Genomic DNA, 17,206 nt, shown 5'->3' with positions numbered 1-17,206 from the left:
CAGACTTGAATCAGAATTTATTTCTACAAATCTCTCCAGTTGTATGTGGAGTCACCATATCTACTTTTTACCTAGAAGTTACTTTCTGAATTATTAGTTTCTGTGTATCAAAGTACCACACATTTATAAAATTTGTTTTTATTAGCTTTGAGTCATGTTCACACATTCTCTTCAAGTCACAATCCTATGTGACAGACAGAAAATTATTCTTCTCATTTAAAAAGGTTTTTCTCAATGGTGATATAGCACCTCTTGTATTTTCCTGGAAAGAGTTGGAACCCATTCTACTACGTATCCCAAGAATGGAAAAATAAGCACCACATGTACTCACCATCAAATTGGTTTCACTGATCATCACCTAAGAGCACATTTAGGAATAACATTGATCGGGTGTCTGGCAGATGTGGGTGGGGGAGGGGATGGGTGCATACATACATAATGTGTGCGATGAGCACTGTCTAGGGGATGGACATATTTGAAGCTCTGACTAGGGCGGGGGGCAAGGGCAATATACGTAACCTAAATTTTTGTGTCCCCACAATATGCTGAAATAAGAATAAAAAAAAAAAGAAAAAGGTTTTTCTATAGGAAAAGATTCTAATCTGAGATAATTATTTCTAGTGTATTTAGAGGTCAAGCAACTCTAAATAGTCTGTGCAAATCAATTTTCTAACAAAATTCTTTTTCTACATGCATGTGATTGCTACGCAGTTTATAATTTCTACTGTATCTGATTTCCTAATTGGAGATCAGAAAATTCCAACCCCTATCAATGGAAAAATTTCAAGAAAAGAAATCATAGAGTCCCATTAAAGACCCAAGGAAAAATACGTTTTCCAGGAAAAAAAAAAAGGGAAAAGATGATTGATTTAGCCAATATCCAGCATGAAAATTATTTATCTCCTCTACCATCCTCTATGTCTTTTAGCTTACTGTAGACAGAGAGCAAAATATTATACATTCAATTTCATCAGGAGGCCGTTGTGACCAATGAGCCTTCAGTTTTACTGTGTACTAGAAAAATAAAACAATTTGGGATCTAATTCCAGTTTTTCCATAGTGCCTCAACTTCATCTGTGAAATAAGGGAAACTATTGGTTATGATTCAATTTCCCTGAGAAAGCAAGTTCTTCCACAGTATTTACATTCCACACTACTTTACAAGCTACAATATATGTAATAGATTCAATCGATTTCATAAAATCATAAAATCTCCCGGTGGACAGGGGCCTTAAAGTTAAATCACTCTCTTCTCAAGATGAATCAAATAAGTAAATGAGCATACTTTCAATCCATTTGGAAATCAGGTAACTTTTCAGTTAAAATTATCATGAGTATTATTATAAAAATCACCCTCAACTTTTTTCCTAATGTACAATCTTAGGCTGAAACAAAAAACTGCTCAGAGATAATCTTTCATTTGTAAGTTATTTCTATTATTTAAATAAGACTACTACAATATTTTGGTTAATTTCTTACATAATTAGTTTTGCTGGATTTAAAATAATCAATTATTGATTTTGTTAAAATTCTAGTTCTTGTATCCCTTACATCTTTTCATTCTCTAGAAACTTTACTTTCCGAGACATCTTAGAAAGTTAAACTCAAGCCCCAATTGTACTTCATAATCAAGAATCTTGTGGGACTTCATTTGGAAGACAGGAATGGTAGAGTGTATTTGTTTATTTATGCCTACTTGATTTCTATTTAGTAACTATCAATATTAATATAGGAAGCTTCCCATATAATATAGAGATGAAGATTATCAATATGCTTTTGTTGAAGGACAAAGAAAAATTTAGTACATCACCAGCCACTAACACTTATTCATCAGTGGTGGGGAATGCAAGCTGACAGTAGCTTTCTAAACAGCATTTTGGCAATTTGTAACAAACTCTTAACATACTTTCCTTTGACTTAAGAATTTTTCCACCCCTGAAGATTTATACTGGGGAAACCATTGTGAATATGCATGAAAATTTAGTCACTGATAGTTTCAGTAGCATTGTTTAAAATACTGAAATATTGTGAATAATATAAAAAATATATATATATAAAGGATTGATTAAATATATTATGATACACTGAGATGGTAGAATGCTATAACATCCATTAAAAAGAGGATAGAAGAATACATACTAACCAGGACATGTCTTCATAGACTATTATTAATATAGACACACAAATACACAATTATTAATTATTGAGACTCACTAAATTAGTACTTCTCTAAAAATGTTTTGAAAATTTAAAAAGTTTTTTAACATTTTTTTAAAAAACACTATAACACTAAAGGAAACTCCAAAAGAAAAACAGCAGATTACTTATAACTTTATTACCCCTGCATTATTTTCATTTCTCAGTATTCTCCTCCAATCGATAGCCTTTTGCATACATACTTTACATAGGTATTGTGTATCTATATACTTTTGGTTCTGATTTAAAAATTTTAAAACATTTCCCTGATACTATATGCAAATATACTTATTCGTAATGGCTGAATCATAGTCTATCAAGTTGATATACCCAAATTCAGCTGTTTCACTTAATGATGAACATTTAAGGCTCTAATTAAGGTTTCTAATGTTTTCTTTTAATAAAATAAAAATATAGCTTTAGTCTCCCAATTATTCCCTTAAATAGTTTCCCATGAAAATACTGATAGCACATAATAGTGAATTGACAATTTATCTTCTAAAGATATCTGCTAGTTTGTAGACCCCTAATTCAAGGGCTGTATTTAGCTTTCTCACTCCTGTCTCAAACAGTACCTAATTAAGATCCCGGTAAATAATAGGTAACACAATAAATACGTGCTAAAAGATTTAAAGAAAATTATTATTTAGACTAAATATATGCTACTATAAATAATCTGCAATTTTTTTTCTCACAGTCTCACCAACATAGGAATTTATAAGAAAAACAATTTTTCCTAATTTTTTAGAAATAAATTGACACCTCAATATTACTTCTATTCACACTTAATAGTAAGGCTGACATTTTTCCCATGCTGGCTTACGCTACTAGATTTACCTTTATTATTTTGACTAGGATCTTGTAAAGATATTAACTCTCTGCAAATTTTCTTCCCATTATGCTATTACTCTTTTTTCTTTCTGTATGTTATTGAAATTTTCATAATTTTTCTGTTGCTTCAGCCAACAGAAAATTGTTATTGTACAATAATTAGGGTAACTATTCTATTTTCTACTCATCAACTTGGTAATTATTAATATGGATAGTTTCACATGTGTCCCTAAGTTCATTTTTCTCTATAGAGAAACAAGAAGCAGTTATTAAAGAATGTTTCCTATGCTTATTATTTTACAGTGCCCATTTTAATATGCCAAAATGTTATTGAGAAGATATTTTAAAAGTTCTTTATTTCCTTATCATTCTGTCTCAGAAATCTGAAATATTGCATTAGAATATAAAAAAGATTGCTTACGGTATCTACAACTTACTTTCAAATAATTCAGCAAAAAACAAATATATATTCACTGCATAACATTCAGATTTTTTAAAGGTAATTATTCAAAATAAAACATTACAGAAAAAACACTGCTCAAGTAAATACAAGAATTAAAAAAAATTCTAGTTCTTATGAAACTGATGTTTATTGATTATTTGTTAAATAATCATTTGGTAAATGTATCTATCAATATAGGAAAATAAGCACTGTGGTGTTATGATATGTATATACACATATATATAGGTTTTCCTCCACAGTTGCTGGCTGACTCCCATAGCCCTTGGTACAGTCTTTTGTTATAATATTGGGTGTGTTAGATCTCAAGAAATAGAATCTCTCTGACCTTCACCTGCTCCAAGGCAGGACTCTACTCTTCCCCCACCTTTCTGATTGTGGGTCATAAGACCCTCATTCTATCAGCCTGAGCCAGAGCTAGACCCCATCTCTACTAAAAATAGGAAAAATTAGCCAAGTGTGGTGGCATGCGCCTGTAGTCCCAGCCACTTGGGAGGCTGAGGCAGGAGAATTGCTGGAGCCCAGGAGTCTGAGGTTGCAGCGAGCTACAATGATGACACTGTGATCTACCTGGGGTGACAGAGCAAGACTCTATTTAAAAAAAAAAAAAAAGAGAGAGACCTCATTCCAGAGACGTTCCCACCCCACTGGAGGCCTGGACTTGCGACTGCCATTTGAAAGAGGAGGCAGTTTTGGGACTGAACCCTCACCCTGTGGATCCGATGCCATCCCCAGGTAGACAGTGTCAGAACTGAATTAGAGAACACCCAGGTGATGTCTGTTGCTTGGTGTACGGGAAAAATACCCCCACACATTTGGTCACAGAAATCTTCTGTGTTGATGATTGTTGCAGTGTGAGAGTAGAGGGAAAAATATGGTTTGGAGATTTTTTCCTGAAAAAGGTGCCAAGCTAAATAGGCCTCCAATTACAGTTTTATTGCCTCATTATAAAAGAGATTTTAGAAAAAGACCTACCTGGCTGAGTTTTTCCATATGTGCCACCAAAAGAGGAAAACGATGAACTAGTGTTGAGTCATTCTCTGTGCTAACTTGTTTAACAATTGATCGTAGCAGTACTTCTCCATCATACGCAATAGGGAAGATCGAAGTCAGCTTAACAGAAGTATGGCACAGAGCTGACATAACAGCTGCAAGGAGTCGGCTACTCGATGTCTTGAAGTTTGCTTCTTGGATATCCTTTGAAACACAAAAATATGCCCCCCTCAAAAATACTGCATCAGTGTAATCCAAGTTTCTGGATTATAAATAAGTTATTAAATCAAACCAAAATTTTCTGTCACTCAGTCATTTAAAATACCTTGTTATAGAATAATACTATATCAATACTCTAAACCACAATTGTTTAAATTACTATTCAATGAAAATTAAAAAATTAGGTACAGTCAAGAAAAATCAGCCCCCTGTGCTCTAGTAAATGAGTTTACATATTTACATATCCTCCCAATCACAGTCCTCTCTGGCACTGTTTCAGAGTAAGATGCCAGAAAGGCCCCATTTAGAATACATCTAAGGTATTTTCAATAAGTACTAAAACTATTTTTCTCAACTAATGACACAAATTATAAATCTGTGCTACTATAAATCACATTTCACTAAGGTCACAAAATTATGTCATCACATACCATAGTGTATCCAGAAAAATTAGAAGCATACTTATAAAATTTTATAATAAAGTATTAAAAACTTATCAACATGATACCCTAATTCACAAAAATTGTGTACATATTTCTTAGTTCATCAAATAATTATGTTACAAAGTCAAGCATAAAAGCATAGCATCATTCCATATGTTAAACTAATTTGTGCTAAACCTAGCCTGTTCAGTAGCAAGGGAGGAAAACAACCATTTCAGACTGGGAAAGTTGACAGTAGTTAATTTTTGTACCACTTCAGGCAATAATCTTTCCCCTGGAAATTGAGTGGTAAAATACATTATCCTGCTACATGGATCCAAAGTTGCCGGGGATGCCCTGGTGATGAGTGAATTTAGGGGGTGGAGGGTAGTTTGGACTACCAGTACAATGTTGAATAGAAACAGAGAGAGCAGACATATTGCACCTTTTTTACAAACTTAGGGGAGCATTCCGTATGTCACTATTAAGTAGGGTGTTATTAATAGCTATAGGTTTTTTGTAGGTATCATCAAATTGAAGAAGTTTCCTTATATCCTAAAGTGTGCTGGGAAATTTTCATCATTGATTAACTGCTAATTTTGTCAAACATTTTCTCTGTAGCTATTGAAAGGATCATATGGTTTGCCCTGTTTATCAGTAAGTATGAATTACGTTGATTTTCAAATGTTGAACTAACCTAGTATTTCTAAGATAAATCCCACTTGGTCATTATATGTTATTTGTATTGCTGGACTTGATTTGATAAGATTTTCTAGAACTTCTAAGTGCTATTCATATGTAATTTTTTCTTGTAATGTCTTTGTTAGGTATTGGTATGAGGATATGGCTAACCTCATGAAATTAGTTGGGAAGTGCTGCCTCATATATTTTCCAAAAAAAAATTGTAAAAGATTATTTCTTTCTTAAATGTTTAAAAGAATTTATAAATAATCTTTGGGCCTGGAATTTTGTGGGAAACAGAGTTTGAGATAGGGTGCCACTCTGTTACCCAGGCTGGAGTGTAGTAGCGTTTCATAGCTCACTGCAACCTCAAACTCCTAGGCTCAAGTGAGCCTCCTGCCTCAGCCTCTAGAGTAGCTGGGACTATAGACACGTGCCACTACACCCAGCTAGGTTTTATATTTTTTGTAGAGATGGATCTCACTATGTTGTCCAGTCTGGTCTCAAACTCACTTCAAGTGATCCTCCTATCTTGGTCTTCCAAAATGCTAGGATTACAGGACCAAACCACCATGCCCAGCCACCCTCTGGTGTTTTAACCCAGTAATTTGGTGCATACACATTCATGAAGGTTATCATTTTCTCAGGAACGAATGCATGGTGCTAGCATGCTCATTTGCTCAGTTCTCTCTCCTTCCCATTGTTGCACATAAGGTGAGGGGTGGCAGGGGTGCTGTCCTTGCTCTCACATACTCACTACTGTTCTTGCCCTCTCTCTCACACATCCACTCACTTAGAGATTCAAAGAGCAAATCAGCAGCTGCACAACATGTCTGCCAGTTTTATAACTAAAAAATGATAAAGCAACCAGAACACAAAATAAATTTTTAAACCTTGATGATGAAATGATTTCCTAATTTATCATTTATAAAAGCTAAAAAGATAAGGCAAATACGATTCATTTTCTTGAATAATATTAAGCAATATATCAGGTTTTCAACTAACATTTTACAGACTAAAATTACCTGATCCAAACAATTCAGCAGATCACAAAGGCACGCCCACTGTAAGGCAGGAGTTGGGTAGAAAGAATGAAAACAGGCAGTGAAAGTATTGTGACACTCCTGAAGGACAGCTTCTAGGAGACTCAATGGTTGACTGAGATATCCTTGAGGATCATTATCCAACTTCACCATGCAGTGATCAACTCCTTCTGATAAAATTTTTCTTAACAAAGTTCTAGTTTTTCCAATACATTCTGCTAATTTGCTAGTTTCTTCTACAACTGCTTTTCCTGTAGCTTTGAAGAAAAAAAGCAGATTGCTAATTAAAGTAAAATACTAAATGTGTATGAAAACATATAATTCAATAATTTTCTATATAGCTAAAAATCACAAGTACTTACAACCTAGAAATGAAACAACTAAGAGATTAGATACAGTTCAAAATTATTTTTTTTAAATCTAAATGGCAAAAACCCTGGCTTTAGCATTTAAGTTCAAATCACTTGTCCAAAATATTTCTATTTGACAGAATTTGTTTAAAATAATACTTTACTAGAGTATTTAATTTTAGCCTGTTATGTCTTTTTGTTATCAGAATGATGTGTAATCTATTTTATTCTTTATAAGCAAATATACAAGCTTCATAGTAAGATGACTTTGTCCTCTCATTTTAGAAACAGCTTAAAGGTAGCTCTTTTCTACCTCTACATAAATCTTTTCAATGTCTTAAATGTTTTCTCCCTAGTCATTTAAAAAATGCATCATACCTGACACTGGGTAAATTTCACAGGTATAGACCCGCAGTAACCTCAGACAACAGGTTCCCACAAAGCGCAGTCTCTCTAAATCTAGAAGGGTAGCTGTGAACTGGAATCCTTTCAATCCTCTAAGTTCTTCAACTCCTAAGACTAAGGTGGTCCAGCTCCAGTGAAGAATACTCAACAATGACTCAAAACATTCCTAATCCAGAATATGAAAAAAGAGACAGCAATTAGTTCAAATGATACCATTAAGTCAAGTCAAGTGGAAAGATAATGACATGCAACTTTAAAACTTTATCCTGAACTTCTTTACTGAGCTATGGTAGCCCAAATAAAAGGTACTCTTATCGTTCATTTATTAAATTACCATTAAGAATATCTTTGAAGTTTGTTACAAAAAAGACAAAATGGTTAAGCATTTCTAAAAATAACATTCTTCAATATTTACCTATTTAAAAATATACTTTAAGTTTCCCCACTACCAAACTATCTAGTTTATCATATAAGTAAGGGGAAAAAATGAAAAACACTTATAAATACACATTTACTTGAAAAGAAAAACTCTATACAGTTACTACAGTAAAAAAATAAACAAGTGTTTTATATTAGATATCAGTGACAACATCAAATAACCTATTTTATGTCTATGTATTAAAATGTAAAATACAAACTATAGCCAATTCTTGATAAATTAATAAAGATAAAAATTGACTGGAAAATATTTAAAAATTCTTATTTAGATTTTTAAAAATTCTAGAATATGAGTTTAGGATAGTGGACTTTTCTTTGCAGTTCTAGCTGGTTCTGTAGGTTTTATCACACTTAACATGATGACAGACACTACATAAATCACAAAGCAAAGCATGTATTCCTCCATCCCATTCCCACCAAATCCCAGACCTCTGGTGACAGTAATACCAGAAATGAGAGTTTATGGTATAACTTTTTAAAAGAAATGATTGCATAAGTTTCTTGTATAAGATTACAGTAACCTAATGACCACAAAACCACTTAGACAGAAACACAAAGGAGTTACCACACACAGGAAAAAAAGATCACTGAAAAAGACAAAATAAAGTCTTAGATCCTTAATTACATCAAAGATCCTTATTTGGATCAACAGATACCAAATTCATCTTACATCTGAAAGGATGCAAGGTACTAAGGAGCCAAAGTTATTGTAGTCTCTTATTAAAAGCACACATTCTGTAAACTGCCATGGCTGTTTCAGAAGGTCAATTTGACAAGATATATTAAAATTTAAATAGGCATATTGCCAGTTGAAACATGTACATAAGTACATATCAAAGACACCTGTGTATGGATGATCATGAAACAAAATGTTACATTAATAGTAAAAAATGAGAAACAAACTGGTTTGATAGGAATAGGGTTGAATAAATTAGCATAGAACTATATATGCAAACAGAAAGGATTAAGAATGAGCCAAATGTATTGACGGGGAAAGATGTCCATGGTGTATACTATGAAATTAAAAAAAAAATAAGATGAAGACTATAAGTATCATTAAAAATAACAGGAATGGGCCAGGCATGGTGGCTCACGCCTGTAATCCTAGCACTCTGGGAGGCCGAGGCGGGAGGATTGCTCAAGGTCAGGAGTTCGAGACCAGCCTGAGCAAGAGCGAGACTCTGTCTCTACTAAAAATAGAAAGAAATTATCTGGACAACTAAAAATATATATAGAAAAAATTAGCCAGGCAGGGTGGCACATGCCTGTAGTCCCAGCTACTTGGGAGGCTGAGGCAGAAGGATTGCTTGAGCCCAGGAGTTTGAGGTTGCTGCGAGCTAGGCTGACGCCATGGGACTCTAGCCAGGGCAACAGAGTGAGACTCTGTCTCAAAAAAAAAAAAAAAACAAAAAAAAACAAACCAGGAATGTTATATAGAACACTGTATAAGTAATACATACTAAGTTTATCTGCATACAAAAATGGTCTGAAAGGATACATACAAAAATGTAAATATTAATAGTGGGTATATATCGTGATAACAGGGGAATGGGGAAAAATATTTAATATACTTTTAGTACAGTTTTATCCCTGCTCTACCCCATTCCTACCAGAAACATGTATTAACTTTGTGGTTTTAAAAAATAAATTTAACACTTATTAAAAAAAAAATCTTCCTATGCATTTTGCTAACATAAGAGACTACTAGCTACGTTAACAAATCACATTCATATAGGGCCTTACAGTTCAAAAAGAATTTAATACCTCTTATCTCATTAGAAATTCATAATGGTATGATAAAATTTATTTAGATAATTTGCATAAGAATCCTCAATTAATGAATGAAAGAGCAAGAACTTAACCCAGACTTCCTGAGCAGACATACTAAGATCTTTCACTTACATCATGTTGACTTTCCATTCTGTACTGCTAACCCCAAAAGCATCATGCAACTTTAAATGTAGAATAGGGATGACAAGTGGTTCCACAAAGTTCCTAGCTAGGTATGCAATTCTTCTACTTAGTATCCTCAAGTATTAAAGTGATTCTTTTGGGGCCAGCACTATCCTTAACTTTTCCTTCACTTTCTAATTCCTTCAACATATGCACTCATACATGACTTATTAGAAAAGCAACTACTTATTTCAGAAACAGCAAGGCCAATTCATCTGGGCACGTTATTAATGCAATCATAGGCAATATCTCCATTGTTCCATTATTTAAAATATATATTACATTTGGCCTAGAATATAAATGCTAATATAAAACCAAATCTGAGTTTACAAAGCTATGCTGAGATAAACTTAGAACAACTAAAACTTTAAACATCAAAATGAAACTGAGCACTGAATGAAAAAGCTGAAATTTATAAAAATGGCTTACCACTGAGACAGTTCTTGCAAAAGATCTCTTTAAAATGTGTACAGGTTCACTGGTTTGCTGTTTGCCTTTTGAAGCACTTCCATCACTGGTTGGAAGTCTGAAGGTAGGAGACACACACAAAGTTATGTTGGAAAGTCCAATGACATTTTTCTTTTTTAAATATGCATTTCTGTAATAGCAAAATAAATTATACATTTAAATTTTTTTTACCAGGTAAAATGCCAATATGGAGCTTCTAAAATGTTTTTCCAATGCTGAACAAATTTTTAGAGTGTGAGCACTTTCTTTAAATCCCACTTCTGTTAAGACTAAGTAGTAGAGGCTTTCTCTTCTTACTAGAGAACACATACAACTTATGCCCTCTAGTAATGCTATTATTAATTGATACTACTATTGAAGTTATTCAATAGTACCAGGAGTAGTCCAATGCAACTTATGTTCATAAATCTACATATTATAGACAGTAATAGACTGCATATTGCATAAAAAACAAAAATCCCTTCTTAGGAAAAATGAGGTTTTATAATATCTAGATTCATTAAGTGATTACTAGAAAGGAAGATATGAGAGATAGAAAATCATTGTTCTAGGGGTAGGTATTTCCTTTTTTACTACATAAAGTAAGAATGACAACATTTATTTAGTAAGAGTTTATCTCTATTTGAATTTTTATTCTAAAACTATTGCAGTAGTATGGAAATAGAAACAGACATAGGTATATGCCTCCCTACATGTCTGAATTACTGTGAAATGTTTAAAATTCTTAAATAATGTTAAAAATATAATAAATATAATCATATGAGCAAGTTATTACTTGATATTTCAATTAAAGGTAGAAATTTATCAACAGCAAGGGATTTTCCAATTTATTCTATCACAAGGTGAACAAGAAATATAAGACTACAGTATGTCAATCAGGCTTACATCTAAAGATGCCACCCCCCCGAATTTCCTTTGTCTAAGACAAATTTTATTAGTTTATACTATTCTGAAATTGGTAAGGAAGTAGATTAAAATAACCAGTTATTAAATTATTATTGACATATTACAGATAATCTGAGTCATTGGCAAAGTTTAAAATGAAGCCTCATGTAGAAAATGTTTAAAAATATACAAAACATCAACTAAATTAATGTTTTTGTTAAATGTAGTTATAGTTCCACCAGTATATTATAATTTGCTGAATGCTTCAAATAATTTCTCCCTATTATGCCGTATATTTTGTAATGATTCTACCTCATTATAGCAAAATAATAAACCATATTAATTAACTATAAATATTCTAAATACCTGTATAATAATTGAGGTATCTGACCAGCATTAACATCTGTACCATTATTTGATTTCTTTGAACTCTTAAACTGGAAAACAACCCTAAGAAAAGAAAAAAATAAAAATGATACCAAAGACAACATGATCTAAGATTCATCAAAGGAAACAGGAATGTTTTCAAATCTTCTGTTAATGAAAATGATTCATTCTTTAAAGAAAAAAAGAAAAGCAAAAAAGTACTGCCCTGATTTTAGTTCTCTGAATGGCTTAATCAGTAAAATGAAGAAACTGAACTTGATCAGGACTCCTAGGTGAGTAGCTAGCTGTCCCACCCTCACAGCCCTCCAGCTCCAGCTTTAATCAGAGCAGTGAACTTTTAACAAAAGATTTCCACTTACAAATAGTAAAAAAATCTACTTGACTAGATGTCTCAAAGTGCCAGGATATTCCAAGTTTGAGTGAACTGCATACGGAAATCATACAGTTCAGGGTCAAAGCAGACTCCTGAGTTTTAGTATATAACCTTAGAGTAAACTGAAAGGGATACATACGATAACAGATGTAATTTTTCTACATCAATCTACTTGAATATTCAGCAACATGGAATTCACCTCATAAATCAGTCTGTTCTTTCTTGGTCAGCTTGCTGCGAACTGAACTAAATTGAAATATACTATTATATAACGTCTACCCTATTCAAATAGTTTATGCTCAAGAGTAATAAAGAATAACCCAAATTTCACTTACAAATGATAGTCCTTTCAAATACATAAATCAGAACAGAGCATAAACAATGTTTCATTTAGAATCAACAGAGTCCAGGTCCAGATTTCATTCTGCCACATAGTAACCATGACTCTAAGCAAATCATTTCACCTTGTTACTTCTCTAGTCCCTTGAATATAAAATGGAGCTTTAACTGCTTCACAAAGTTAGTTTTATAAACTGAAAAGCACTCTATATACAAAATTTGTTTTAAATCAATAAAATTTTCCCTACATTTTCATCTCATATCACTGAAGCTTTACAATTTATAAACAGTTTTCCTGTGCACTGTCAAATTTAATAAGCAAGTTAACTACTTCTTTTTTATGGTTCCAAATTCTTCATTATCTTTTCACCTTCCTCCATATAATTTCTAAGTTGGTAACAAAGTTTTTATAAAATTTAATACCCAGAAATACATACAAATGCCATCTGACAAGAGCACACTGCAGTAGTCTTATTATCTCCCTGTTCTGTCTAGACCTTAATTTGGCACAAGTTTACATGAATTTAATTTTTAGCAATTATATCATGTTCTAGTCTTACTAAGCTTTTTATTGTACTGAAGGTCCTTTGAGCTTTCAAAACAATATTCCACCAAAAAAAAAGGAGAGTTGCTTAAGAAATACCTCAACGTTTCACTTACCCGTCATCTGTGGTAATAGATGCTTGTCCATGAGACCCACAGTCGCTGCTGGGTCCTGACACTCGGGCCCATGCCACATACCACCATCCAGCTTGCAGGAGAACTGGCTCATCAAACATCATTGCATATTTTTCTCTGAGAAAGATTAGTGAATCATAGATAATGCCTTTGTACTTCCCTGTTATATACATTTATTTTTTTTAAATTCTTTACAAATACAAACATGAAATTATTGTATTAATTATAAGATTCTTGTCAAACAATATTTAAAGCCCTCTCTTTGAAAAACTCTGGACAAGAACACAAATAAGTTATTTGGGTTATGGTGACAGAATTATACTTCTTCCCCCTCTTCTTGAATTCTGCAACATGTTCAAATGTTTAAAACCTTCATATTAAAATAAGACAAAATGTTTTAAATTGATGTGAAAAATATGCAAATTTTGTGGGAAACAAAAACAAGAAATTCAGTTTTAAAGTTCATTTATTCAGCTAAAGTGTTTTGAGAGGTAGCATGTTAAGGAAACAGCTCTGGAGTCAGGAGTCCTGGGTTCGAGGCCCAGCTTTGTGAGTTGCTAGCTGGTGACTCTGGGCAAGTTACTACACCCTCTCTGTATCTCAGTTTTGTCATCTGAAAACTGGGATGAAAATTAATGTCTAGCTCATAGAGTTTTTCCGAGGACTGAGTTAATTCGGGTAAAGTGTTTGGAGCCTGTCACACATTAACTACACAAAAAAGCTTATAAACTTAGGAGGTGAGAAAAGACATGTATAAAGAGGGCATCTGCTAAAGGATATAAGCATGTCACAAAGTTCTAGGTAGTAGAGTGGAAAAAATGTGTATCAGTTGTAGCTGGGATTGAAGGAAGAATAAAGGACATTTAGGAAAGGGGAAAATGTCATGAAGGGAATGGTAGAAGTAGGAAAGTACAAAAGATGGTCAGGAAATGGCAAGGTGTCCTGTTTCACTACTGTTTAAGACTGATATAGAAGAGTAGTAAGTAGGGAGAAAGTCAAAAAAGGTGCTGTGATAGATTATGGAAGTCTTTTAACGCTCCCAATGCTTTAGGAGTCTCGGCTTTGTTAGCAGGCAACTGAAGAAAATCTAGATGATTCTCTATAAATGAAACCATATTCTATATTTTTGACTCATAATCACATATTCAAAATGGCATCTTAAGGCTTTGCTGAAAATTAATTAACTAATTAAGTTTCCTGAAATTTCCCCTAATGTTTATTTGTATAAAAGATTAAAGATTACTGAAAAATACCTTGTGATATTGGCTAATGCTTAAAGTGAAGAAACAGTAAACATTTTCTTTAGATTTACTCTTTTGTTCTTAAAAGTACATATCTGGTACAAGCAAAGTCAATATCTTACTACCACCCTTATTTCAGAAAATAGACATTTTCACTAACAAAAGCCTACACACATTCCACAAGGTTTTCTTAAGACAGTTACTGTTGGGAAGTATAGTGTATTATTATTATTATTATTATAAAGCTCAGTTTATATATTTTTCTCATCATAATATTCCCTGATTCAAATCAGGGAATCTTGATGATAGCACAATGTTGAGATAATTCTTAGGATTACAGAGAGGAATGATAAAATCTAAGTCTCCTCTTAGTTAATGAACTTTCATAAATAAACATACTGATTCTGGTAAATTCCCAAGAAGTTTCAGTAAAGATGGTCACCTCCCAAAGTGTGTTATTATCAAGCATATACTACTGGCGTGATGTCAGAGTACACAGGTGATCTGATTTATGGCCCAGTATGACTATCTGACACTAATTATTTATTACCTGAAATGCTACAGGTAATAAATAATTCTATCAATCAATAAAACAGTAGCATACTGGGTGTTCTCTGAGAGATGCATGAAAATAAAGCTGTGCAAAATATGTGTACATTTCCATTTTTACCTTAAGTGTTGAAACATTCATATTATCTGGTGAAATAAAATTATGAAGGATACTATTGGTTTTAATGCAGTATTGTTAAAAGTGATACTTTACTTAATATATAATTTAATTCTCAAGAATCTGATATGTTTATTCAGTTATGTTTATTCATTTGTAATAAACTGTAAGTATGTAAGGATTACACTGAATAATGCCCACATCATTTACCTAGCAGCACAGTCATAAGCCAACACATCAGTCTCGGCAAGGAGGTCTCCATCAGTTTCATGATCTCCTCCATCAGGACCTAACTCAAACAACTAGGAAAAGGAGAAGAACATATTTTTTCCATCATTCAGTTATGGAAATCTGCTGAATAATGTGTTTATACTTTTGTTCGTGTCCAATATATGCTGGACTATACCGAATGTAAAAAATCAGAATACCTCCTTTTTAAAACATTAAGTGATGTATACAAACATATACATTTAAATTAAGAAACACATATTAATACAATGTTTTAGGTCTATATTAGTCTGTTTTCCTAATTTATGTATTTACCTATTTATATTAAATGCTCTAAATGGCTCTATACAAGAAGGTTGGTACCTGATATAAATATCTGAAGGAGGTGGGAGAACTCATCCAGAACGTTTTGCCTAAGAGAGTTCCTAAGTGAGGTAGAATCTTGCTTTACCACTTACTAGTTGTGAGATCCTGGGACCAGTTACCTCATTCATAAAAAGGGTTTGGATACTAACAGTTCCTACTTCAGAGTACTTGTGAAATTAAATAATACTTGTAGAACACATAGAAAAATACCCAGCAAAATAAGGTGGAAAAATATTAGCTATATATAGAGAGAGGAATACTAGAAGATAAGGATCCTTAAAAATAACAGCTCAAAGTAATAATAGCTCAAATAATAGCTCAAAGTAACAAGGCTGAAAAAGGACAGATGAAGAGCATGAAAAAACATGGTTTTACCCTCTGGATAAGGAAAAAACAAAAAAGATGTCAAGTAGGAAAAGGTTATTAAATTAAGTGAAAATAAAGAAGAATTATGAGGAAGAGAGGTCTTTTTTAAAAATGGACTAATATGTGTTTAAAAAAACACCTTTTTTCCTCTGGAGAATTATAGCAGGTGAATTACAAGAGAGACAGATAAAACATTAAAATGCATTAAAATTTACTGGATAGGTACTATGCTAGATGTCTAAATTTTTCAATTATACGCTGATGACTTAGAAATCTGTTTACAGTCCAGATCTTACCTTATTTTCAACAGCACTGGATTCTCTCAGGCCACTTGGTCTCACTAATTCTAAACTGATTTATCTCTTCCTCCTCCTGCCTTCCCTCTTCTGATTAATGGCACTTTTATTCACCTAGTAACTCAGATAAAAAAGTCTGAAATAATCCTTTTGCCATATTTCTCTGCCATCACTATATCTATTCTATTGCTGGTACCAAAGCTTGTCAATTCAACCATATTCCCTATTGCTGGCTAGAATACTTTAATAATGACTGGTTTTATCTCTCATAACCCATATTCCACAAAGTTGAGGGTTTTTGCTTTTGTTTCATGATCCTTAGTACTCTTATAAAAATGAACATCTGATCAGAATACTTTCTTTATCTAGAATTATTCACTGGTTTCTCACCTCCTTCTCCTTAGCATGATATAAAGGTCCTTAATGATATGCTCCTAATTTGGCTCCCCTGCTTATATTCAACAAACATATTTGAATATACACTGTATGTTGGGCACAATTCTCAGAACTAGGCATATAAGGAAAAATAATACAAACAAAAAATGGAGACTACTGGGAAAAAGTTAGTAGTAGGGAACAGAATTTACAGTTTTAAATAGGCTAACTAGGGAGTGAAGACCTGAAGGTGATGAGGAAGTGAGCCGTGCAAGTATTGATGTGAAAAGAGTTGTAGGTGGAAGGAACAAGTGCAAAGATCCTGAGGCTTGACTGTGCCCTAATGCTTGAGAAACCAAAAGCAGGCCAGTGTGGTTGGATTAGAGTGAAGATACTAGCATAATAAAAGGTCAGAGAGGCGATGACAGTCAGTCCTGACGGGTTCTTGTAGTTCTTGTAAGGCCTTTGGCTTTTATTCTAATATAGGAAGACACTACAGGATGCTGAAAAGTGTGACATACTCTGTTGTACATTCTAAGAGAATCA

The 17,206-nt window shown here is 33.1% G+C and overlaps 1 protein-coding gene across 1 annotated transcript in view; it reads right to left on the bottom strand.

Annotated features, from left to right (window-relative positions):
• Window positions 1-17,206, bottom strand: part of MYCBP2 (MYC binding protein 2) — a 259,243-nt gene that overhangs the window by 119,572 nt on the left and 122,465 nt on the right. The window contains exons 27-33 of the mRNA XM_045567320.1: window positions 15,240-15,331; window positions 13,104-13,238; window positions 11,711-11,794; window positions 10,421-10,517; window positions 7,574-7,766; window positions 6,828-7,102; window positions 4,463-4,684 (exon numbers count right to left, since the gene is read on the bottom strand). Coding sequence (XP_045423276.1) covers window positions 4,463-4,684; window positions 6,828-7,102; window positions 7,574-7,766; window positions 10,421-10,517; window positions 11,711-11,794; window positions 13,104-13,238; window positions 15,240-15,331 — 1,098 coding nt within the window. The remainder of the gene's footprint in view (window positions 1-4,462; window positions 4,685-6,827; window positions 7,103-7,573; window positions 7,767-10,420; window positions 10,518-11,710; window positions 11,795-13,103; window positions 13,239-15,239; window positions 15,332-17,206) is intronic.

The sequence above is a fragment of the Lemur catta genome, chromosome 13 (assembly GCF_020740605.2).
Source record: "Lemur catta isolate mLemCat1 chromosome 13, mLemCat1.pri, whole genome shotgun sequence".
Taxonomy (NCBI): Eukaryota; Metazoa; Chordata; class Mammalia; order Primates; family Lemuridae; genus Lemur; species Lemur catta.
Note: the sequence above shows the minus strand (reverse complement) of the source record. Positions and strands in the feature narration are given on the sequence as shown.